Source organism: Quercus lobata, chromosome 11 (genome assembly GCF_001633185.2).
Source record: "Quercus lobata isolate SW786 chromosome 11, ValleyOak3.0 Primary Assembly, whole genome shotgun sequence".
Lineage (NCBI taxonomy): Eukaryota > Viridiplantae > Streptophyta > Magnoliopsida > Fagales > Fagaceae > Quercus > Quercus lobata.
The window spans coordinates 32,212,197-32,238,548 of NC_044914.1; the positions used below are offsets into that span (position 1 = coordinate 32,212,197).

Sequence of the window (26,352 nt, forward strand, 5' to 3'; positions counted from 1 at the left end):
AGCAAGAAGGAAGATTCACTTGTGAGTAAAAAGGGATCTGCAATCATTAATTAAAACATAAAGTTGTGGCGCATAAGCACCATCATGTGTTATTCATTGCATAACTAGAGTAGAATCTATAAACCAAACAACAACAATAATAAAAAAGGTAAAGATATTTCATAATTATAATTTAATAGAGGAAAATAAGTAAAATTTAGATAAATATCTACAAATTATATGCAAATAACATTATTCCATTTGTTTCTACAAATAAAGAAGTTATTCCATTTGTATATTAAAACTACTTTGTTATATATATGTAGTATATAATTTTTTTGAAGATGGAGAATGTCTCCTTTGTCTGATTTTTACCCAAAGAAGAAAGGATTGCTCTATTTAGCTGGTTTTTTTAATTTTTGCTTTTATTTTTTTCAATAATGTAAAGGGAAAAAAAAAAAGGTTCACATCCTTTTGGGCAAAACAAATATCTGCTTTTGCTTTTGTAATTTTGATGCAAAGATACGAACTCATCTCCAATATATAAAAAAGCGTAATTACTAAGAAATATGGCCTTCACAAACTTGGGCATCTAAATTAGCTATATAACCATTTATAGTAGCCATTAGTGAAAGTCCTATTGATACCCAAACCAAAACTTCTCTCCCTCTCTCTCTCTCTCTCTCAAATAATCAAACTTTTTTTTTCCTATATTCTCTACCTGTGGACCTTATTCTCTCTCTCTCATATACATGATAGTCGCTATAAAGCTTAAAAAATAAGGTAAAAGAAGAAGGAACAAACAACAATATAGTCCTCTGCTGCCCGTCTCTCCTTCTGTACCAACACAACTGTTTTACTGGCAACTTCACCCAAAATGAGCCAGTGCGTTCCAAGCTGGGATTTCGATGAGAATCCCAGCCCTACTCCCAGGCTTTCTCTTCGTTCTAACTCCAATTCCACTGCTCCTGATGTCCCCATGTACTCTCTCTCTCTCTTTATCTATATAAAGTATAAACATATATATAGATATATGTATGTGTGTACCATACTTTTTGTTCGTTTTCGTAAGTTAATTATAGATGCAATCAATTTATGCAGGTTGGACTATGAAGTAGTGGAGCTAACATGGGAAAACGGCCAGCTAGCCATGCACCGCTTAAATCCACCACGCGGGCCTGTCAAGCCCATACCTTCTACCACTTCTCTTACCAAGTACAACACTTGGGACAAGCCACGCGCTAGTGGTACCTTAGAATCAATAGTAAACCAGGCCACTCTGATACCCCACCAACACCACCGCAACCATAACAGCAACAATCCCAGGCTTTCTCTTCGTTCTAACTCCAATTCCACTGCTCCTGATGTCCCCATGTACTCTCTCTCTCTCTTTATCTATATAAAGTATAAACATATATAGATATATGTATGTGTGTACCATACTTTTTGTTCATTTTTGTAAGTTAATTATAGATGCAATCAATTTATGCAGGTTGGACTATGAAGTAGTGGAGCTAACATGGGAAAACGGCCAGCTAGCCATGCACCGCTTAAATCCACCACGCGGGCCTGTCAAGCCCATACCTTCTACCACTTCTCTTACCAAGTACAACACTTGGGACAAGCCACGCGCTAGTGGTACCTTAGAATCAATCGTAAACCAGGCCACTCTGATACCCCACCACCACCACCGCAGCCATAACAGCAACAATCACGGCCAAAAACCCCGCTCTTTCGATGGCGGTGGCGGTAACGACATGGTCCCGTGGTTACACCACCGTGCAGCTGTGGCCACCGCCACCACCTCGGCCACCATGACTAGGGATGCTTTAGTCCCTTGTTCCAACCACACCAACGACCAAACCACAACCCAAGGTGGCCTTGGTGGCAGTGGCACGCGTGTAGTCGAGTGTTCTACACGCGTTGGGTCGTGTAGTGGCCCTGTTGGTGGTGGTACTCTGACGTATGACCAAGAAGAGAATGTCATAATAAAACACGCTAACAAGGAGGCGCGTGTAGCAGTCCCTGCCGCCACCGTGGCAGCACCAGAGTGGAGCAGCAGAGACCAAAGCACCTCCGGCAGCGCCACGTGTGGGAGGGATAGTCAGCATGTTACACTTGACACGTGTGAGACGGACTTGGGTGTGGGGTTCACTTCCACTTCACTGTGTTCCATGGAAAACACAAGCCCTGGCAAGCCTTGCACTAAGGCCACCACTACTAGTGATGACCATGATTCCGTTTGTCATAGCAGACCACAGGCAAGCTAGCTAGAAAACATTTGATAATCATTTCACTTTTTGTTTTTAATGTACTTTGCTTTTTTTTTTTTTTAAATTTTTGTTGTTGTTGCAATACAATTAAAACTGAAAAAGCCCTCAAAAAAAATTAAAAAAAAAAAAAAAAAAAAACTGAAAAAGCAATCTTTTACTGTAAATTCGTCGACTGTAACCAGTGAACGATCATTGAAATTGTCCCTCATAATAGACTACTTCAATAACTAGGAAATTTATTGTGAAATTGTCATTGTAATTGGTGAATGCAATTGAAATCATTGCTTATAATCGATTACTTCATTAATTATGAAATTTATAGTATAAAAAAAAAGTTACGTACATGATCATAATTGATATTTAATTGAGTTAGGTCGGTTGTTTTATTCTTATTTGTTTATTTTTGTGAAGAGGGAGGCAGGTGATGTGCAGGACAAAAAGAAGAGTTCAGCAAAATCCTCAGTTTCAACAAAACGGAGTAGGGTTGCTGCTATTCATAACAAATCTGAACAAGTATGTGCTCTCTCTTTCGATGTGGGATAAGGCATTAAATAAAGGAGTGGGGTGGAATAAAAGCCCACCTTTCTTTTTCTTTCTTAATTGAATAACGCTTTTACTTTTTCTCTAAAAAAAGATGGAATTGCTTTTAAGTTCTCCGACAATGATATGTGTGGGTTTAATTAGAGTGAATAAAATAACATATATAAATGGTTAACCAAGTGATTCGATATGAGTAAATCCACTATACTTTCCTAGTCACAAATGGGTTAGATTTTATCCATAATTGATAGTCAAACCTATAGAAAATTTGGTAGAATTTATTTTATTTTATTGATGAATTTAAGAATATTTTATGGGTGTGTGTTTTAGAAAAGGAGAGATAAAATAAACCAAAGGATGAAGACACTGCAGAAGCTGGTCCCCAATTCGAGTAAGGTATGAAGTTCCAATTTTTTGGCTTTTCTGCATAACCTTTATGGTATTTTTTTTTTTTTACTCTCTTTATATCATCTCTTGGCTAAGCATTTATACTAGTGCTTTTATCACGTCTACTTTTCAATTCCATCTTATTGGACATAGTATATTCAGCAACTTTTTTAACTAGGAATCATGTGAGTATGTGTGACACTTATACCTATAATAGAGTTCTTTTGTTTTGATTCTATTGTGGAAGAAAAGGACAACTTTAGTGTGATAAGGTTATTCTCTCTTTAGTTTCACATATTAATACACCGTTTAGTCTAGTGTTAAAAAAATAAGGGATAATTACAGTAAACCCACCTGAGGTTTGGCCCGTTTTTACGTTGCCTACCTGTGGTTCAAAACTTATCACTTTGCCCACCTGTACATCAATTCGTTACCCCCCCCCCCCCGGTTACCCATCTCACCCTCAGACGTTAGAAAAACACCATTTTATGCCAAATTAGAACATTACACGGATCAAACAACACAAACTCACTCTCTTTTCCTCACAAGCCCTACAAACGCGAAAAATCCATTCTGCATCTGATATTGACATACTGCTGCAAGAGTAAACCTAGACGAGCAACGGGTTGTTCGAGTGACTAAAATCCTGGTAAGAAATCAGTCACTCTTTGGGTTTTTACTTTGCGCTTGTGGTTGTTTTAATTTTTTTTTTGAGTAATCAATCAATGGTCAATGTTACATGTAATGAAATGAGAATATTGGTTGTGTTTGTTGATATTTATGAAAAATGTGACCACCTGTTCTTTGGATTTGTGTTTGTTTATGGGCATTTTGTCTGTGGGCACTTTGTCTGTCGTGGTCATTGTGTCTCATAGTGGACCCAAGTTTCTATTGGGTTGAAATTTTTAGTGTTTGCATGTGCTATTTAGTAAAACAGAATCAAAATCAAAAGAAAAGCAGAAAATGTGGTCCCTCTGTGTGCGTTGCATCCCAAAAGCAAAACTGAAACATGCAACTGTTTACTCTTTTGCCTCTTTTGTTGTTTACAATTCTTTAATTGTTAATTGTATACATGTTAACTTGTAATTTGTTATTGCAGATGGATGTTGAAGTGAAATTGGAGGTACATTATGGGGGTGCTTTTGTGTGGAACCCTAGTTTAGAGTACTTTGGTGGGAAAGTTGAAATAATGTATAGGGATGCTAATTTGCTTGGTTATTTTGAAATAAAAGGTATATGTGAGGAATTGGGGATTGATGAACCGTGTAGGGTTCATTATTTAGGTCCTGGGGGCAACTTGGAGCAAGACTTAAGGCTCATAGAAGATGATCAAGATGTGGAACCCTTGTGGAAGCCTAATGAGGGGGGGCCAAGAGACACCATCATACTGTATGTGGAGAGTGGTAATGCTCCACTTGCAATTGAAGTTCCTGATGGTGCAGGGGTTGGTGTAGGAGCTGGTGCAGGGGCTGCTATAGGGGGTGCAGGGGCTGGTGTAGGGGGTGGTGCAGGAGCTGCTATAGGGGGTGATGGTGTGGAGGAGGAGTTTGATTGGTTGAATGAAGGCCTGGAAGGAGAAGACTTTGCTGATGACATTTTTGGTGAGTCTTCTCCACCTCACACAGTGCCACATGAGCCTAACACTGTTCCAACCACTGATACACCTCATCCAAACACTGATACACCTCAGCCAAACACAGATGCACCTGGCCCAAGCAATGTTCCTCCTCCAAACATAGATTTAGATGAAGAGTGGGCTGAACCAGCTTTAGAGAATGATATTGCAAGTGTGGATAGTTCTGATGATGAGCAGGGGCCTGGCAATTTGGAGTTCAATGAGAGGACTGATATGGAAAATGTTAGGTTGGCAAAAGGGATGAAGTTCCCAAACTCCCAGGTGTTTAGGAAGGCTTTGAGGGAGTATGTGATTCAGAATCACATTGATGTCAAGTGGAAGTTGAATGAGAAGAAGAAGATTTCTGTACATTGTAAGAACAATTGTGGATGGAGGTGTTATGCCTCAATGGTGACTGAAGAGTGCACATTTGAGATCAAGACACTTTATCCTGAGTGTACCTGCCCCCTATCATTTAAAAATAGGCAAGTTACATCAGCCTATGTGGCAAAGAGGTATTTGGAGGATTTTGGTAAGAATCCTAATTGGGAGGTCTCAGGTGTTAAGCACCATGTGATGCAGAAGATTTCAGTTGATTTAAGTCTTAGTCAGGTGTATAGATCAAGGAAGGCAGCTAAGGGGCTGATTACTGGGAATGAAGAGGCTCAGTATGGCCTACTTAGAGATTATGCAGAAATGATATTAAGGACAGATGTAGGAAGTAGGGTGATTCTGCAAACAGAGATGGAAAATGAGAATGTAGAGCCCAAGTTTAAAAGGATGTACATTAGGTACAATGCTCAAAAAGTTGGCTTTCTAGGTGGTTGTAGACCCTTTGTTGGGATGGATGGATGCCACTTGAAAGGTAGGTTTGGTGGGCAATTGTTGTCTGCCACTGCCAAGGATGGAAATGACAATATATTCCCAGTGGCAATGGCTGTGGTTGAGCAAGAGAACAAGGATAGCTGGACCTGGTTCTTGGAGCAGTTTGCTGATGACATTGGCAGGCCAGATGAGCTCAATTTGGTATTCATCAGTGACAGGCAGAAGGTATTATCATCTAGCTCATGTTCATGACTTCATTACATGCTTACCTTTTTACATGCTTACTTGCTAACACTGAATGCTTACTTGATTGCAGGGCCTTTTACCTGCAATGGAGACTCTATTCCCAACTGTGGAGCACAGGTATTGTGTGAAGCACATATACAACAACTTCAAGGTTAACCACAAGGGCATGGAGTTGAAGAGTGTACTGTGGAGGTGTGCTAGCACAACATCAGTTAGGGAATTTGAGAGAGGAATGGACCATCTTAAGAGTTTGGATGAAGAAGCTTGGCAGTACCTGGCTGATATAGAGCCTGCACAGTGGACGAGATCCCACTTTTCTTCAAGAGCTTTGACAGATTGTATGGTAAACAATCTGAGTGAGAGTTTTAACTCTATGATTGTGAAGGCTAAAGACAAGCCTATCTTATCAATGCTGGAGTGGATCAGAGTTAGGCTTATGAGCAGGCTGTATATAAAGAAGGCTGGCATAGAAAAGTATAGTGGCAATTTGTGTCCAAGCATACAAAAAAAGTTGGAGCAGTTAAAATTAGAGTGTAAAAGTTTCTGTGCAGTTCCTTCTGGGAGGTTTGTGTATGAGGTTGACAATGAGAGGGAAAGGCATGTGGTGGACTTGGTAAATAGGACATGCAGTTGTAGAGTATGGGACTTGACAGGAATCCCTTGCAAGCATGGAGTTGCAGCCATTTTTGTGAATCGTGAGAAACCAGAAGACTACACCCATCCATGCTACTACAAGGATGCTTATGTGGAGACATACAAGACACCCATACCTCCCTTACCTGGCCAGTCTGAGTGGATGTCAAGTGGCCAACCCAAGCCTGTTGCACCTACTGTCTATAAGCCAACAGGCAAGCCACCCATGAAAAGGAAGAGAGATGCTGATGAGCCGAACCCTTATAAGGTGTCTAGAGGAAACAGGCCAGTGAGGTGTGGAAGGTGTCAACAGGAAGGGCACAATGCAAGGGGATGCAAGGCCAATGTCACTGGTGAGACAGCATGGGAGAGGAGGCAGAAATTGCAGAAAGGGAAATCTGTAAGTTTTTACAAAATTTTTTTATTTAAATGCAAAATTCCAATAACTGACACTGTAAAAACATGCTCATATTTGGTTGCAGGGAAGTAGAAGGCCTTCTACACACAAACAAGGATCCCAGGCCCCATCTTCATCACAGACCCAATCCTCAGCTCAGCCTCCACCAACACATCAGCCTTACCCTATGGCCTCATCCAACCAGGCAGCAGGGTCACAGCCACAAGCTCCAGCTCCACAGCCTGGGCCACAAGCTCCATGGTTAGGGCCACAAGCTCCATGGTCACGGAACCCAAGTCAATGGTACTCTTCAAACTTCAGGTACACAATTAGAGGAGCTCCTTGGTTCTCTTCAAGCCAGCCAACACCACACACCCCTGCAGAAACATGGGACAATAGACCACTATCATCACAGGTACTGTAGTGTTAGGTTTGATGTTTTATTCATAAAACTGTGATGCTGGTAGCTAACATGTGAATTATTGTACTTTGTAGCCTACAAGACCACCTGCTACCAGAGAAGCTGCTTTGAGAGGAAGGGGTGATGCAACTAGAGCTTAGAAATGTAGAACAAGAGGTGGAAAGGTCAGCTGTGGTGGGAGAGGCAAGGGCAGTAAATGAAGACTAAGTCAAGACACTTTTGTTGCTATGTATAATGTATTAGGGTTATGTAGTGTTAGGGTTTTATGTAGTGTTAGGGTTAGGCAGGGCAGACAATGGCAGGGCAGACAATGGCAAGACACTTTTTAATATAGCTGTTTAAACACTTTTTGTATTTTTGTAAGTTTTGTAAACATTGGGCAGCTGCAACTCTTTTGGTTGTTGTACCAAATGCCTTATATTTACTGGTGGTTGATGAAAGACTATTCAATGCCACCTTAAAATATGTATACAATTTCCCAACTTAATGACAGGTGTTCAGAATTATTGTTCTGATTATTACAGTTTGTCATATGAGTTATTATTATATGAGTTTGTTTATGTGTGCAGAGTGTATGTGTTGAATAGCAAGTGTATGTGTTGAATTTGTTGTTTTTTCTTGCAAGTTGACATATTGTCATGCACTTTAAATTCACTTTCAACACAATTGTCTTCACACAATGCACTTTATGCACAAACCAACACAGCTCACAACATCCAACAAAATACCAACACCAACAGCTCACAGCTCACAAGTAGCCAATTCACTTTAAACAAAAATACCAACAGCATCTAACGTAAATAACACTTTATCTTAAAAGGCTTATATTATTAAGTGGCTTCAAGCCAATAGCATCTACCACCTTACATAGTTCTCATTCTCAAAAAATTCTTTCATAGTTTTATTACAATATAATTGAGGACCAGTTTATATTACAACCCATCAAGTAGACTCAATCTCATCATTCCAACATTTTCACTTGAGCCAAAATATGAAAACAACATAACCAAAAAAAAAAAAAAACCATGACAGAATTAGTGTAATTCTGCACTTTCTCTCTTGCTTTAAAGCTCTCACTGCTATCTCCTTGGCTTGAACAGAGGAAGTTCGAAACTTTCTCTCCCTCTCAATGGCTTTTGCTGCCCTGTCTTGAGCAATTTCTGTCATTTGGGTAGTTTCTGCTGCTGCTTAGGTAGCTTCTGCTGCTGCTTGGGTAGTTTCTCTTTCCCTTTCACATGCAAGTTGCAGCTTACTCCGCAGTAAATCCAGCTTTTGTTGCACCAAATGGGCAGCTTCATTCCCACGCACACAAGTGGGATTATCAATCCATCTAAAGAAAGGGCACTTGGGACCAATCTGTTCATAAATTGAATTGAACACATCACATTCCAATCTCATGTGAATCAGCTAGATTAAGTAAAAAGTATACTTACCTTATATTGGCTACAACCCAGAAACCTTCTCCCAAAATTATCCACTGTCAGACTTATTCTCAGCACACAAGTCTCATATGTACACAAATGCCCACATGAACCTGAGTAATTTCCACTCAAAGAAGACATCGATTATCAACTTCCTGTGAATCAACGCTATCATCAAAACTTGAAACCCCAGCTCAGAACCATAAAGCAGAAATGTCGTACCTGGTGATGATCTATCTTCGAATATTCAACGACTCAAGACAACCCAAAGTCAGAACCTCACCCTCACATCAAAGCACGATCAGAAAAATCAAAACCCCAGCGTTACAGGGATTTTCGCGTTTGTAGGGCTCGTGAGGAAAAGAGAGTGAGTTCGTGTTGTTTGATCCGTGTAATGTTCTAATTTGGCATAAAAGGGTGTTTTTCTAACGTCTGAGGGTGAGGTGGGTAACAGGGGGGTAACAGATTGATGTACAGGTGGGCAAAGTGATAAGTTTTGAACCACAGGTAGGCAACGTGAAAACGGGCCAAACCTCAGGTGGGTTTACTGTAATTATCCCAAAAAATAAAAAGCCTCAAAGATTTAGATTAGGTATAGCAGGCAGTGTATGCAAATAGATGTGGTCCACTCTATGTTTGAGTACATGGCTGTGGGTATTTTGGGACTAATCCGATGATTTTAGTCCACACACGCAATGCTATGGGGGACAATTTGACAGAAGGTTGTTAGGTATGGAGACAACTACCTGCTCTTACAATAATCGCTTCACTTGGTAGGGCCTAATTAAGTTTGTGTGAAATCAGTTATTTCCATGTTATTAGTGTATGTTTGGATAGTGCGTTTCACGTCTGCATGCGCGTTTTCCTTTTCTTTTTTTTTTCTTTTTTTTTTTCAGCCGCATATTGTTGACTTTTCAGCCATGAACAGTGACTTATGTACTGTTCATGGGTCCCACAAACTCCACTTTTTATTAATTTTTTCATTAAAAATGGGTCTCACGGTACTATTTACACATTTAAAAATTATTTTGCTACAGTGTTTTCAGTTTTCAGTTTTCAATTTCAGCAAAATAAGTTCTATCCAAACAGACCCTTAATCTCTAGTTTTCGGTACTAGTACACTTAAGTAACTTTTGTGTAGAGAAAGAGAGAGTGAAAGAGTGAAAGAGAGATTTTGAGTTATGGGTACACAGATGTATATTTGAGGTTAATTTAGATATGTATTTTTCCATGTCTGTTCTATGGAGTGGGTCTCTCACAAGTATGTGGATCTTAAATGTGGTCATATGACAACTTACTAATAAAAAGTAGGCATCTCCCAAGTATGTGGATCTTAAATGTGGTCATATTTAAATGTGGTCATATGACAACTTACTAATAAAAAGTAGGCATCTCCCAAGTATGTGGATCTCAAACGTGGCCGTATGACAACTTGCTGATAAAAAGTGAGCATCTCCAATTAATTAGGCATCTCCACCCTTTTTCCCACCATAAAATATAGTATCTCCAACTGAGGTTATCCGTTCTGGAGAATTGGTTGATGGATTGGATCAACACATTTAGTGTGTCTTTTCAAACCATTATTTTATTATTCTACCCAAAGAGGTTGCAAGAACTATTTCCTGCATCCACTGCATGCAGAGAACCAGACTCGTATCTGATAAAGAATGAATAAACAATAGAAAAAAAATATTTTAATGGAATAAATGAAAAAAATAAAGAGTGAAAAATTGGCTATTTATAAAATAAAAAAGGAGGTATTTTGACTTGCTAAAATAGAGAGCATTGCTGGAGATACAACTTTTGAGCTCTGCATAGCAGAGTTATGTACATAAAATATTGGAAGTAAATGTAGTGCAGAGATATAAGTACCATATAGTAGACAGAGTTGATCCTCCTGAAAAAACAATGAGAACCAGGCCATAATATTCCTGACTGTTCAATTATCAGAGTGCAATCAATTCTGCAAAAATTTAATTTCATTCCAAGTCATAAACTTTGCACATACAGTAGCTAATTGTGCAAGTTGAAATATAATTTTGGTGATGGTACATAACTAGTTTTGGAGAACAAACATTGATTGGTATTCATTCTGAGAAACTTCCTGGCATTACTACAGACTGACAAGGCTTTAATGCTTGACGAAGTGATTGAATATCTGAAGCAATTGCAAGCTCAAGTCCAAATGATGAGCAGAATGAGTATGCCACCAATGATGTTACCAATGGCCATGCAACAACAACGACAGATGTCCATGATGGCACCAATGGGCATGGGGATGGGAATGGGCATGGGACTTGGTATGGGGATGGACATGAACAATATCAATCGGTCCAACATCACTGGCATCTCTCCTGTTCTTCACTCTACTGCTTTCATGCCTATGACCTCATGGGATGCCGGCTCTGGTGACCGGATACAAGCTACTTCACCCACGGTAATGGCAGACCCCTTTTCCACATTCCTCGCGTGCCAATCACAGGTAAACACGTGTTGGATTCTCTGTTGACAATTCAGCCACAGCTTGACATTCAGTGCATTGTCAAATTTTATTGATTTTGGAAAGATTTTGCTTTTTCTTTGGCTTTTCTTATAGTGATTGAAAGGAACCCTGGTTTATTATGTTGAACAACAGCGACTGAGTCATTTGTTGTATACTGATTTCAATCAGGACGAGTCAAATCATATTTTATCTTGCCTTAAGGACTGTTTACTTTGCTAAGATGATGAAAAAATATTAGCAATTATTTGTAGCATAAATCTCGGTCATATTGAAAGATATGATACTTTCTCTAAACTCTCTTAAAGTTAAGATTCATTTTGACTAACTTTATAAAAGTATTTAATTTATTAAGTCTTCAAAATTCAAATGACATACATTGACACCCCCCACCCTCTGAGAATTGTTTAAAAAAAGGAGGAAACAAAAGTTTTCTTTGTAAATTGTTTCATTTCTTTATTTTTTTTACTTGGTTTTTATGTCATATATGTTGCTGAATTTATAACTGTCAGTTTCCATTATTTGTTTAGAAACTTTTTTGTGTGTGCCTATATTTTAAAGATCTTGGTTAGTAATCCAATGATCTTTTGAGATCGTAAAGATGACGATTAGTACAAAATTCATTGCAGCCAATGACCATGGATGCAATGAAAGTCTCTAAAGTCTAAAGATACATTAATATATTCCACACTTCAACTCTGTTCTCTATAAATGAGTACCATTTCCAGGTACTCTGCATAAGCAATAAGAACAAAACGCAGAGAGCAAAGAGCTGCAAAGTGCTACCACTTCATTTCCCCCTTAGAAGAATGGACACGAACAAATTCGCTGATCTTCGCGCCGACGGGTACATAGCTATCTCTTTTCTTTAGTTTTTTGTTCTGAGTTTGTCATGAATTCTACTAATAGTTCAAGTCCATTTTTGTGCTAAGTTCTATCCATACCAAGTTTCAACAATAACTTGTTGGTGTTTTACTTACATATGCATTGCTTATGTATAGATGCCTTAATCATTTACTTATTTTGGTGCTGTAATGATTAACAATTGCATATGTGCCTTCAATTAATGTTCCATTTATCTTGCATATCCAAGTACAGTTTGGTGGGAAGTATTTTAAAGTTGTATAGCCAAGAAGATTGTGGCACTAAATATAGAATCCATCTTTAATCTTTTGTTTGTCTGTAGGACATTAGGACCTGTTCAATGCATTGATTTCAGATAACGAAAAAAATGATCTGAGTCTTTTCTTGGTTTGGATTTGTTTGAAATTTTGACATATATATCGGTCTGTCTAAATTTTACTGTCCGAACTTTCTACCATGTCATTTTGTGTTCGGTGTAATATTTGGGTTTTGTTTTTATCCAATATAACCCGACCCTCCTCTCTGTCTCTCTCTTTTATGGAAACTTTTAGTTTAAGGGCCAATAAAGATGATAGACGTGGAACTTTTATTTAAGGTGCCAATAAAGATTATGGACATTATTTATTTATTTGATTTATTCTGTCTTTTACCTCACCTACTGTTCTTTCATTTTTGTTTTCCATCATTTCTATTTTTGGCATCGTATTTTTATTTTCTAAAATTTGAGCCTTTGTAGTTTATAATTTTTGGATTTTTTTTTTTAGTTCACCAAATTTGTATTATCATATTGTGAATGTTTCATAATAAAAATTGTATTAATTTAAAAAAAATATATATATTGAAGTGACTAGTCGTCGTAGTCCATACAGATAAAATGAGGCCACTCTCTAACCACAAGACAACTAACTATATTAATATTTATAAAAAATATTATAGAAAATAAAATATTGTGCCCCAATTTTTCTTTTTTAGATTTGATAACCCCTCAAAGCATTTTCTATTTAAGGTGAGAGACTATTTTAACTCGTGTTATATAGATTTTCCTCTCTCTCTCTCTCTCTCTGTTTCAACGTGTCTTTCGTGCACCCATTTTTGTCTGGACTCCATTTTTTCAAGTTCAAGACCAATCTCTTTCTCATTCCACTCTCTCTATTGTCCATTCCCAAATTGTTCTCTCTTCAAAATCCCACACTTCAACCCCTCTGATAGATTCATGAAGAGCAGTGCAGTTGGCTCTCATCCAAATTTATCTCTCTTTGTGTAAACTTCTGTTTAGGCTTCCAAGAATTTGAGGATAAGAATTGAAGGAAAATCTTTGATCTCGTAAAAGATTTTTGTTTTCTTAGCTGGGAAATAGTTAAAATTTGGGATTGATCAAATTATGGATGATTCTTTGAGGGTCAACCCATCAAAGTTTGTAACTTTGTTGATTCTTTGAGTTTCTAATTATTTTTTCTATATTGTCAATCCAAGCATCCATCAAATCTTAGATTTCTTGAATTTAACTTAACTAATAATAAACTTTAAACTTTTAAGTCAAAAATTAATGCATGAATTCAATGCAACTTGAAGATGATAAAATATAGAGCCTGTTGGGCCTACCTTAATGGGCCTGACGGATTGGGACTGTTGGACCTGTGTGAAGATGGTCCCATGCGCTGTGAAAGCCCATCGCTGACAGACGCAGTATGGGCCCATGACCCGAAATCTCTATCGCCCAGAAAAACACTAAGATCCAAAAAGGGAAATCGTTGCTCACCACATTTTGGAGAATTGGTATCATAGTCCCACATTGGAAAGATCTGGAGGTCAAAAGGAAAAGCCTACTCTCCACCACTATAATCCCACATTGGAAAGATCTGGAGGTCAAGAAGAAAAGCCACCTCTCCACCACTATAAAAGGACTGACATTCTCGGAAATCGGGGTAAGATTAATTGACCCTTTCTTGCGCTCTAAAAAGTAAAACGACGAATTCTGACTTGACCTTCGGAGAGTGTTAGGCCGGCACCACACCGGTGCTCTCTAAAGGTTTTCTTCGATTGTTCTTGTCGTGCAGGTTCGCTTTGAGTCGCGAGTACAGTGTGATCTATTGGTGACAATTTTCAACGTCATCAGTTGGCGCCGTCTGTGGGAAACGATCACTTCCTAGACAAAAGAGTTACATGGTACTCACTCGCTCAATGGCAACCACGAACGACGTTCAAGAAGAAGAAGCCCCTACGACTGCCCTTGAGAAACAGGTCAGGACGCTCGCCACAGTCGTGGAGCGCCTCACCAAACAAAACCACGACCTAGAAGAGCAGCTGAACCAAAAGAATGCGGCGGTCAATAACCAAGGAGAGGATCAAGAAGGGACCAGCGCTGAGAGGAGAAATCAGGACGGACAACAAGAGAGTAACGCCCCGAGCAGACCAGTGCGACGGGACATTAACATCCCTTCCCCGACGGAGACGGTTCCACAATCCTTCATCGCGGAGATGCAGGCGATGAAGGAACAGATGGATGTAATGATGAACGCTCTCAAGGGTCGAGTGTCAAGTGATCTTGACGACCTCGTCAACCGGACTGACTCGCCATTCACGACATCCGTCAACTCTTCCCCCTGCCGAATAAGTTCCGAATGCCAAATATGGATAGTTATGACGGAGTAAAGGACCCTCTAGATCACCTAGAGACCTTCAAGACCCTGATGCACCTTCAGGGAGTGGCAGACGCGATCATGTGCAGGGCCTTTCCTACGACCCTAAAGGGCGCAGCAAGGATTTGGTTCAGTCGGCTAGCACCCAACTCCATCAGCACCTTTAAGGAACTGAGTGCTCAATTTACTACGCACTTCATCGGAGGACATCAGTATAAAAAATCCACGGCTTGTCTGATGAATATCAAGCAGCGAGAGGAGGAGACGTTGCGAGCCTACATATCACGCTTCAATAAGGAAGCGCTCTCGATCGACGAGGCCGACGACAAAATATTGGTAGCAGCGTTCACGAATGGGCTGAAGGGGGGTAAGTTTTTGTTCTCCTTGTACAAAAATGATCCTAAGACCATGTCGGAGGTGCTTTACAGGGCCACCAAATATATGAACGCCGAAGACGCGCTACTAGCCCGAGAAGATAGACCCAAGAAAAGAGACAGACAAGAGGATACCCGGCAGGACCAGGGACGGAAAAAGGGAAGGATGGGAGACCGAAGGGAGGACAGACGTCCAAAACCTACGGGCGGAAGGTTCACAAGTTTCACCCCGTTAACCGCGCCGATAGACCAAGTCCTAATGCAGATTAAGGACGAAGGGTCCCTGACGTTCCCAGGAAAGCTGAAGAGTGATCCCAGCAAAACGCCCAGAGACAAATATTGTCGCTTCCATCGTGACCACGGCCACGACACGGCCGATTGCTATGACTTGAAGCAACAAATCGAAGCCCTTATCCGACAAGGGAAGCTGCAGAAGTTCGTTAACAAGGGAAGAACGGATCAACCCCCACAAGAACAACATCCTTGCCGAGAAGACGGGCGGCCAAGACCCCCGTTAGGGGACATAAGAATGATAATCGGAGGAACGGCTGCGGCCGGATCGTCAAAAAAGGCTCGCAAAACATACCTTCGGATGGTGCAGAATGTCCAGCTGACGGGCATAGTGCCAAAGATAGCAAACAGAGAGAGCCCTGTTTTTTGGTTCTCGGAAGAGGATGCACGGCGCCTACACCATCCACACGACGATGCCCTCGTCGTCAGCCTGCGAACAGGAGACTACAACACGCACCGAGTTTTGATCGACAACGGCAGCTCAGCCGATATCATGTACTATCCAGCATTCCAGCAAATGAGGATTGACAGGGAGCAGCTAATACCTACAAATGCTCCGCTCGTTGGTTTCGGAGGGAGTAGGGTATTCCCTTTGGGCTCGGTAACGTTACCGGTGACGGTAGGAGATTACCCCCAACAAATCACCAGGAACGTGACATTCTTGGTGGTCGATTGTTCGTCCGCCTACAATGCTATTCTTGGACGACCTACACTCAACTCGTGGAAGGCAGTAACATCAACTTACCACCTAATGATCAAGTTCCCAACGGAGTATGGGATAGGAGAGCTACGCGGAAGTCAAATTGCCGCACGAGAATGCTACGTAGCTATGATGGAAATGCAAGACCAAATCCAGGCCTTGAGCATAGAAGAGCACCGAACGATGGCAGAACCCACAGAGAGGCTGGAGGAGATAACTCTCGACAGTTCCAATCCGGACAGAACAACCAAGATCGGAACGCTTGCCAAACCCGCAATCCGTCAAGAGCTCGTAGCTTTCTTGAGGAGCAATAAGGATGTGTTCGCCTGGAGCCATGACGATATGCCGGGAATCGATCCCTCGGTCATGGTACACAAATTGAATGTATTGCCCTCATTTCCACCCGTCCGACAAAAGAAGAGAGCGTTCGCACCGGAACGAGACCAAGCAATAGCGGAAGAGGTCCGCAAACTCCAAAAGGCAAGTTTCATCAGGGAAGTCTACTATCCCGATTGGCTGGTGAATGTAGTAATGGTAAAGAAAGCGAGCGGCAAGTGGCGGATGTGCGTGGATTTCACCGATCTTAACAAAGCGTGCCCTAAAGATAGCTACCCCCTTCCAAGGGTCGACGTCCTAGTAGACTCGACGACTCAACACCAATTATTAAGCTTCATGGACGCTTTCTCGGGTTATAACCAGATCCGCATGTACGAGGCCGATCAGGAGAAGACTTCGTTCGTAACCAGCCAAGGACTATTCTGTTACAAAGTAATGCCATTCGGCCTGAAGAAGGCGGGGGCAACATACCAGAGGCTAATGAACAAGATGTTCGCGCAGCAAATCGGGAGGAATGTACAAGTCTATGTCGACGACATGCTGGTAAAGAGCCGGAAGGAGGAAGACCACCTGGAGGACCTTAAGGAAACATTCGGTACACTCCGATCCTACAACATGAAACTCAATCCGGGAAAGTGCGCGTTCGGCGTAACGGCAGGCAAATTCCTAGGGTTCATGGTTTCCCAGAGAGGAATTGAGGCTAATCCGGACAAAATCCTAGCCATAGTAGAGATGGCCCCCCCGCGAAATGTGAAGGAGATACAAAGCCTTAACGGCAGGATAGCGGCATTAAATAGATTTGTGTCGAGAGCAACGGACAAGTGCTTGCCTTTCTTTCGCACATTAAAGAAATCTTTCGAGTGGACGGACGAGTGTCAGCAAGCGTTTGAGGAATTAAAGGCATACCTATCTTCACCACCCCTATTGAGTCCCTCGCAACCTGGTGAAGAACTTTTCCTCTACTTGGCCGTCTCCTCTGTCGCCGTCAGCGCGGCCCTAATTAGAGAAGAGGATAATGCACAGAAGCCTGTATACTACGCCAGCCGGGCTCTCCGCGGTGCCGAAGAAAGATACCAACCAATGGAGAAACTCGCTTTTGCATTGGTCACGGCGGCTCGTAAGCTCAAACCCTACTTTCAAGCCCATACCGTGAACGTAATGACCGACAAGCCCTTGCGAAGGGCACTGAGTAATCCTGAAGCCGCAGGTCGACTGACGTTGTGGGCAATAGAATTGAGCGAGTTTGATATCAAGTACCGACCACGTGTGGCCATTAAGGGACAAGCCGTAGCCGACTTCATAGCAGAGTTTACGCATGACGAGGACAAGGGGGCAGAAGAACCCCACCAGTGGAGCATCTACACCGACGGATCATCCAATCGGCGAATTGGAGGGGCCGGCATAGTATTGCTGTCACCTGAAGGAGACAAGATCGAATGTATGGTCCGTCTCGACTTCCCCATTACCAACAATGAAGCAGAATACGAAGCGGTGGCAGCAGGAATCGACCTAGCCAAAGCCGCCGGAGCTGAAAGTGTGGTCGTTCATTGCGACTCTCAAGTCGTGACCAATCAAGTAAACGGAGATTATGAATGCAAGGGGGAAAGGTTGAAGAGATATCTTGATCAAGTAAGGGCGAGTACCAACGGGCTAAAAGTGACGGTCGTCCAAATACCAAGGGAAGAAAATGAGCTCGCCGATCGTCTAGCGAAGACCGCTTCAGCAGAACATATGGTGACACCGGGTAATGTACTTTCCTTTGTTCAACTCTTTCCACTAATAGACCCCGACAACATGCAGGAGATACACTCCGAAAGAAACTGGACTACGCAGATAACTTCATACTTGAAGGACGGGTTATTGCCACAAGAGAAGGAGGCAGCGAGGAAGCTAAAAGTCCAAGCGGCAAGGTTCGTCTTGATAAAAGACATTCTTTACAAGAGAGGTTTCTCCCGCCCTTATCTAAGATGCCTCGGGGTTGAGGAGGCAGACTACGTAATGAGGGAAGTTCACGAAGGGATATGCGGGAACCATTCTGGATCGCGGTCGTTGGTGCACAAACTGGTACGAGTTAGGTATTACTGGCCAACCATGCAGAAGGATGCCGAGTCTTACGTTAAAAACTGCGACAAATGCCAGAGGTTCAGCAATTTTATTGGACAGCCAGCTGAAGAGCTGACCCCTATAACGGCTCCATGGCTGTTCGCTCAGTGGGGACTAGATATCATGGGACCTTTCCCAACGGCGGTAAAGCAGCTAAAATTCTTGGTAGTAGGTATTGACTACTTCACAAAATGGGTAGAAGCGGAAGCCTTGGCCACCATTACAAAAAAGAACATTAGAAGTTTTGTCTGGCGGTGCATCGTATGCAGATTCGGTATTCCTAGAGTCCTAGTCTCAGATAACGGGAGGCAGTTCGACAACGGCCACTTCCGGGATTTCTGCGCACAGCTAAGAATAAAAAACCACTACTCATCACCCGCCCATCCTCAGGCTAATGGCCAGGTTGAAGTCACGAACCGATCCCTGCTAAAGATTATCAAGACTTGGCTTGAGGGGGCAAAGAGCATATGGCCCGATGAATTGCCGAGCATACTGTGGGCATACAGGACAACGGCGAGGACTCCAACAGGAGAGACGCCATTTCGACTGACATACGGGAGTGAGGCGGTCATCCTAGCAGAAGTTGGGCTCACAAGCTACAGGGTTCACAACCATGACGAAAGCAGGAACGACGAATCCATGAGGCTACAGCTGGACCTGATAGATGAGGTAAGGTCGGCGGCGGAACAAAGAATCGCTAGATACCAGGATCGCATGGCCAGACATTACAACTCCCGGGTCCGACACAGAAACTTCCAAGTAGGAGACCTTGTACTCAGGAGGGTCATAGGTACAACTAGAGACCCTACACAGGGAAAACTCGGCCCCAACTGGGAAGGACCTTATAGAGTCACGGCATGGAAAAGGAAAGGAACATACCACCTGGAGACAACAGACGGAAAGAAGCTACCGCATCCATGGAATGCTGAGCACTTGAGAAAATACTACCGCTGATAGTAATACGGCGAACGGCAACCATGTTTCTTTTTGGCTTTTTATGTTTTTTATAAGTTTTTCATTTTACTGTTTTTCTATTGCTACAATCTTGTCGTACCTTTTTTAAGCCCAGGGGGGCAGGCACTTTTCCTTTACGCATCTCTATAATTAGATACAATTATGATCTTCTACTTGGATGTCATTCCAATTGTCCACAAGAAGAACGGAGCATCCCACAGGGATGATATCATCCTACAGGGATGATTACTTGGAATCAACAAGATGGGCGTCCGACGGATCGTCCCTGAAGGATAACTACATAGTCCATAAAATGGACGGATCACCCCCTAACGGGTAATAATTTTACAAGTCCATAAAGTGGACGGATCACCCCCTAACGGGTAATAATTTTACAAGTCCATAAAGTGGACGGATCACCCCTAACGGGCAATAATTTTACAAGTCCACAAAATGGACGGATCACCCCCTAACGGTGAATAATTTTACAAGTCCATAAAGTGGACGGATCACCCCCTAACGGGTAATAATTTTACAAAAGTCCATAAAATGGACGGTGTATCCGCCACAAAGAGGACGGATCACCCCTAACGGGGAATAATTTTACAAGTGGACGGTATAGCCGTCACAAAGGGGACAGATCGCCCAAAACGTTTTATAAATTATATACGTACATAAAGCGGACGGTGTAGCCGCCACAAAGTGGACGGATCACCCAAAACGGTGAGTAATTTAATAAGATCATTAATTGGACGGTATAACCACCACAAGGTGAACGGACCATCGACTTGATAAAAAACTGCCCATAAAAGTGGACGGATAGTACATCGTATACGTCATAGACGGGTCCGATTAAAGGTGAGGAAAACTTTTTAAGTGGACGGATAAACAGAGCAGTTTGTCCAAATTAACACTTAATATACAAGAAGACGAAGAGAAAATCCTTAAACGGATACAAATAATGAAGAAGCATATTATGAAAGAAAAACATTGTTCAGTACAAAAGCAAACTTAAAACAAACAGTTTACAAAGTACTAAAAATATATAAAAAGGGGACGGATCCTCCTCAACAATTACAAGGGGTTAATCAGCTTTCTTGGCGTCAGCAACAGGAACCTCATTCGGTATAGCGGACTCTCCGTCACCCTGAGCTGCTTTGTCTCCAAAGAGGTCCTCCGTATTTTCTGAGGCGACGGGCAGAGCAGACGTCTGATCTTGATCAGTGAGTGTTATCATGGACACGTCCAGATCTGGGTAGGCCTTTTTTACCTAACGGAGTGCATCGTCAAAACCTTGAAGGAACGATCCCCCAAGCTCTTTCAGCAAAGCCTCAGAGTCGCGATACTCTTTGACGGCGTCCTCCCTGGCCTGACGGAGCTTCTTCTTCAAATCCTTCACTTCATCATCCTTACCCTTCAAGGCCTTCCCAGCTTCTTCCGTCCTCTGTTCAAGCTCTTTTCTGGTCTTCTCAGACAGTTCGAATTTCTGCTCCATTGTGGACTTCCACTTGTGCAGTTGGCTAAGCTCCTCCTCCGTCTGCCCAGCTTTTGACCGAACACGTTCCAGAGCCGCTTCACGGTTGAGGCAACGGTCCATCAAGCCCTTCATCATAACCAAGGACTGAAATAAACAAAATTAAGAGGGGTTAAATATAAAACTAAGAGCGGGCGGACAAACGCTGACGGATAAAAAGGTTACCTGTCCAACGGCGAATAAACCCGTCTCCCCCATTGCCTCCGTCGAATGATTCCCCAGGTCCTCGTTGTCTTCTGCGGAAATTATCGACGAAAGCTTCTCCAAAGCAAACTTCGAGTCGTCACGGAGAAGGGGAGGGGGTTTCTCCTCGCTGACGGGTGGGGCTTGCATGAAGCCCTTACCAGATCCGTGTTTGGCTGGGGTGACGGCTTTAGAACCCTCAGCCATCAGGCCCACAACGGGTTCCAATGAAACCTTCGGCTGCTTGAATGGACGGTCGGACTTCGGTGGTTGCTTCCTCTTGGCCGACGACCCCGGCGCCTTGGGAACTACAACCTCACCCGTCTTCTTTTGCTCGACGGCCAGCGTTTTTATCATTGCCCTTCTCTTCGCGTCGTCCATTTCTGCAATACAGGACGGATGAGTATGTTCTCAAAATTAAAGGCTATTTTCAAGGGTAAAAGCTGACGGACTTACGTCTGTGTATTCTTTCGTCGTATGCAATGGCCTCGCGTGTAGGTTCTGGACCGTCACAATACCAGTGTATTGTTTTCGGATTCACTAACTTGGCTCAGGTCCTCTCTTTCGGCTTACTTTTTCTGCAAATCTTTTCAAGGAAGCTGAATTCTTCAAGGCTAACTTGCGGGCGCCGTCTACCTGCAGAGAGAGAGACGACTAAGACATACAAAAAAATGGACGGATATGAAAAGCATTGCAAAATTAAGACGGGTGCATACGCGATTGATTTATCACTGCCCAGGTTGTGTCAACGGGCAGATACTCCGTCTCCCCTGGACGGTTCATCCATCTGTCACCCTCAAGGAAGAAGTAACGACTCTTCCAGTCTCTGTTTGAGTCTGGGGTCTCAAAGATCACCTTCAACAAGGGGCTCCGACTAGCAAAACTATACATTCCCCTTGATCCAGAAATCTCGTCTGGACGGTAACAGTGAAGAAATTCACGGACCTTCAGTCTCCTTTCTCCATTCGACATGGCACCATACAGAATCTCCATGGCTATGAAGACCCTCCAGGCGTTAGGGGATATCTGTGTGACGGACAACCCCAGATAGTGCAAGAGTTCTCTATGAAGTGTTGAGAGCGGGAACCGAAGTCCTGCCTTCAACGCCTGTTCGTATACTCCGACACCCTCAACCCCTTCATAGTAACACTTCTCCAACACATAGGGTAGACGGATGGAAACATAGTCTGGTATTTGAAAGTTGGTTCTGAAAGTACTGAAATGTCTCTCCCTGATGACGGATGTGAACCTATGCACTGTCCACTCTGGCAGCGTGATGAACTGCCTTAGTCCATCAGCACCTACAACGGACTTCGGTTTCTGATTCCCATCGTCATCAGAACCCTCTATTTCGACTATCTCCACATCCTCATTTGTTAAGGACGAAGAGGAGGCAGACGGACTCCTATCTTCGCCGGGGCTCTCTTGGTCTTTATGACCGGACGGGTATACATCTTCGTATTCCGCCCCGTCACGAACCACCGACTGGTTACTTGACGCACTAGACATTTCCTACAATTGACGATGAAACCTAAGACTGACGGGTTTGAAAACATTGACGGGTATAGTAATCCTAACAACAATGCTTGGACAGAAATGTAACTTGATTATTGTATGAAAGTAAATACTTACCTCCCTTGGCGGAGGATGGGTGCCGGTTGTTGTAATCGGGGGATGCTCGTCCTCGACGGGGTGCTCTGACAAAGTTGACAGTTTCGCTCTGACAGACGATTTCTGGTTGAAAATTGTGTAAATGGGATTGAGGCGCCTTATATATATATAGAAGATGCACGGAAGACGAAGCGACGCTTCGATCCCATACAACGGCCAATCAGAGATTGACACGTGGCATGCTCAATAAATGCTGACAACCTGTCAGTACGCATCGACGGATTGTACCCTTCATGTAACCGTCAACTTGATGAATCTTCTTCTGACGGATTTATCTATCTGCAATCGTCATTACATCTTGCATGAATCCGTCGACCAGTTTAAACATTGACGTATCACGGAGTGCATTCCGTCATAAAAGGACCCGTCATACACCACGTTGGGATCGTCACCCCATTGATCCTTACCCTAAAGCGGACGGACTATTGGGGTGAAGGGGGCAACTGGAGATGATAAAATGGTCTGATGGGCCGACCTTAATGGGCCGGACGGATTGAAACTGTTGGGCCTGTATAAAGATGGTCCCACACGCCTCGAAGGCCCATCGCTCACAGGTGCAGTAAGGGCCCATGATCCGAAATCTCTATTGCCTAGAAAAAGCCCTAAGATCCAATAAGGGAAATTGTATCAGAGTCCCACATTGGAAAGATCTGGAGGTCAAGAAGAAAAGCCAACTCTCTATTACTATAAAAGGAGTAACATTCACGCAAATCAAGGTACGAAAAATTGACCCTCTTTAACGCTCTAGAGGAAAAAGGACAAATTCTGACTTGACCTTCGGAGAGTGTTTGGCCGGCACCACACCGGTGCTCTCTAAAGGTCTTCTTCCGTTCGTTCTTGGTGTGCAGGTTCGCTTTGAGTCGCGAGTACGGTGTGACTCATTGGTGACAATTTTCAACGTCATCACAAATTGTTGTGGTAGAATATCACGTTTGGTCTGTTTTCTAGGCATATAGTAGGGCATCAATTTATAGTATGAGATTTAACTAGAACCGTATGAAGCACATAATATTACAAATTAACTGTCACTTCAACTAAAAGAAAAAGGTTGAAATCTTCCTATATTTCATGCATTTTAGTGCTAAATGTTGTTGGATTCTAAAAATATCATCATTAATAGATGGGGTTTTGTTTAACAAGTTCAGCCTGTAAAAGTTAAAAATACTAAGTGGTGAATTGAAATTTTAAACTTAGAGCAATGATATATTAGGTTGGAGGAGTACATGTTAGCAATATCTCAATGTCATGATTATGAGCCCATTAAGGTTAATGAAAGCTCTAACAAACCAATTTCCCCAACAAAATTTTTAATGGACAAAGCTTTTTGTCATAACAACCAGAGTGGACCAGCTTGTCTCTCATGACAACTATTTAGTGTTTTTCATAAGGCAAAAGTTAATGAATTCCTTAAAAAGCATTTTTTTTAGTGAACCATTTTTAGAAAACTAACTAATTTTTTTTGGATAGATTTTTTATATTTTTTATAAAACTTATATTAAAACTTTCTTAAAATGATTTACTAACAAATACTCTAAATGCATTTGTGAACCGAACTCTTTTCATAAATAATACAACATTTATAAGCCAGGGTCACCAAAATAAGGAGACATTTTAAGAATAGGTGAAGGTTCCTAACTAGATTATCCACATAAAAACACAAGTGCTGTGTTTCATTAAAAGAACCTACCACTTGTACAGTTATTTAAGAGAAGGGTTTAGATGCCAACATATATGGGTCACATTGACACTACCCTCTGAGCCTGAGTGATAGGAGAATCACCCCTTATGGAATTCACATCTAGAATGAACACTTTCTATCTTGGTTGGTGTCAAGGGATTAATTCTAATTTATTCCAACTGACATTTCTTGCCATTCGCCCTATGTATTTAGGTCAGCCATACCATAATCTAGTGACCATTTATTATCTCAGCATACACATACACTTGAGTTTGATAGATTCAACCAAAACATTTTTACCCTAGAGCTATTACTTTATTCGGCAATCAAAATGAGTACTTATTTAGTAGGCTAACGAGACAAAGGATCACATCTATGTAATTTATTTGGGATTAATGTCCTAAGTTCAAACTCTCAATGATTCCTCCATGTTATCTATCTATATAATAATAATATAAACTATAAGTTTTTAAATTTTTTGTTAATTTCTTCTAATATTACCATATAAAGGTATAAACTGAAAAACTTTTCAAACCTCACATTTTTGCTTCTTTATATTTGTAAGACATATTAATTTAGTTGTTAGAGTTGAAAATGAAAATGGTGCTAATCTGTGTTATTTTGAATTAATTAAATCTTACTAAATCTTAAATAAAGTAACCCCACACTATAAAGATTATAATTAATTCACACTTAAAAATTATTACAAATTCTCTAGTTTATCTTTTTATTTATTGGATTCTCAAAAAAAAAAATTATCTATTGATACTTGTTAATTACAATTTTTCTATATATTATACAAGTTAACAACTAGCTGTAAGAGATTACCATGGTTACACTCGTGGTTTTAAAAATTAAATCGGTCTAACTAAATCAACCAAGAATCAAACCTTAAACCAGTAGGATAAAAATGGCAAAAATTGATAAAAATAGTTGATTCAACAAGTAAAACTATTTCCTCAAAAAAAAAAAAAAAAAAAAAAACAAAAGTAAAATAAAAAACTGAAATTTTTTCAGGTTTTCTAACTGTTTTGGTTTGCAAAACCAGGAATGCAACACATTGTTTATCAACACATTATTAGTTTGAAATTTTTTAGACAATAAGGGAGCGTTTAGTTTGTGTTTTTAAACAATAATTTTCAATTTTTAAATAATATTACATGTATTTTTACACTTTTTTTTATCCACACATATTTTCACACATATTTTTAAACAACAACTTTTAATTTTAAAGACTTGTAAAAATGGACAATAATTTTAATATTTTTTAATTTAAATAAATTCCACCATCCAAGCAGGTCCCACAGCATCACCTATTTGTGTTTTCACCCGAAAAGGTAAAACTCGAAAAGGGAACCACCAACAAACCCGGTAAAACCAAGATTCACTGCCATACACACGAGAAATTATAGTTTCATATGGTGGACTATGTTATTTGTCAATTATTTCACTAAAAAATTTTTATTTATTTAAAATTACTGCATAAGTAATTAATTTCTGTTAAAATTTTTTTTAACTAACAATTTTAAATAGATGAAAGCTTTTAGTGGAATGATGGACCATATCATTTGTCCACTATGTGAATGTTATAATTTCTCCGTAAACACACATTAACAACGGGATTAAAAAGCCAGTAGCCCACGTGGCATCCAGATCAATCATTCCCCCACACAGAGCAAAAAAATAAATGGGAACCACATCATGATCGAACGGCTACAGATCTGTTTGGTAGCACAAATCATCCAATGTGGACCAATAATCCCGAACCTTCCTATACAGAGTTATTAT

The 26,352-nt window shown here is 41.3% G+C and overlaps 2 protein-coding genes across 2 annotated transcripts; both read left to right on the forward strand.

The window, feature by feature from the left end:
* The first annotated feature begins 733 nt into the window (after positions 1-733).
* LOC115969023 lies at positions 734-7,803 on the forward strand. The gene is made up of 9 exons (XM_031088581.1): positions 734-960; positions 1,081-1,353; positions 1,472-2,240; positions 2,664-2,765; positions 3,123-3,188; positions 4,279-5,844; positions 5,936-6,898; positions 6,981-7,310; positions 7,391-7,803. The coding sequence occupies exons 1-9, from the start codon at positions 857-859 to the stop codon at positions 7,454-7,456; spliced, it is 4,239 nt and encodes a 1,412-aa protein (XP_030944441.1). The 5' UTR covers positions 734-856; the 3' UTR covers positions 7,457-7,803.
* Positions 7,804-8,950: 1,147 nt separating this feature from the next.
* On the forward strand, positions 8,951-12,109 carry LOC115966733 (transcription factor UNE10-like). The gene is made up of 3 exons (XM_031085903.1): positions 8,951-8,962; positions 10,857-11,174; positions 11,966-12,109. The coding sequence occupies exons 1-3, from the start codon at positions 8,951-8,953 to the stop codon at positions 12,107-12,109; spliced, it is 474 nt and encodes a 157-aa protein (XP_030941763.1).
* The last annotated feature ends 14,243 nt before the right edge of the window (positions 12,110-26,352 follow it).

Bases quoted from the DNA above. Each gene is read 5' to 3' on its own strand.
- LOC115969023 (XM_031088581.1), top strand. From the start codon at position 857: ATGAGCCAGTGCGTTCCAAGCTGGGATTTCGATGAGAATCCCAGCCCT. The intron at 1,354-1,471 runs GTACTCTCTCTC...CAATTTATGCAG, and splicing joins ACTGCTCCTGATGTCCCCAT to GTTGGACTATGAAGTAGTGG. The intron at 3,189-4,278 runs GTATGAAGTTCC...TTGTTATTGCAG, and splicing joins TGGTCCCCAATTCGAGTAAG to ATGGATGTTGAAGTGAAATT.
- LOC115966733 (XM_031085903.1), top strand. The intron at 11,175-11,965 runs GTAATGGCAGAC...TACCATTTCCAG, and splicing joins TACAAGCTACTTCACCCACG to GTACTCTGCATAAGCAATAA.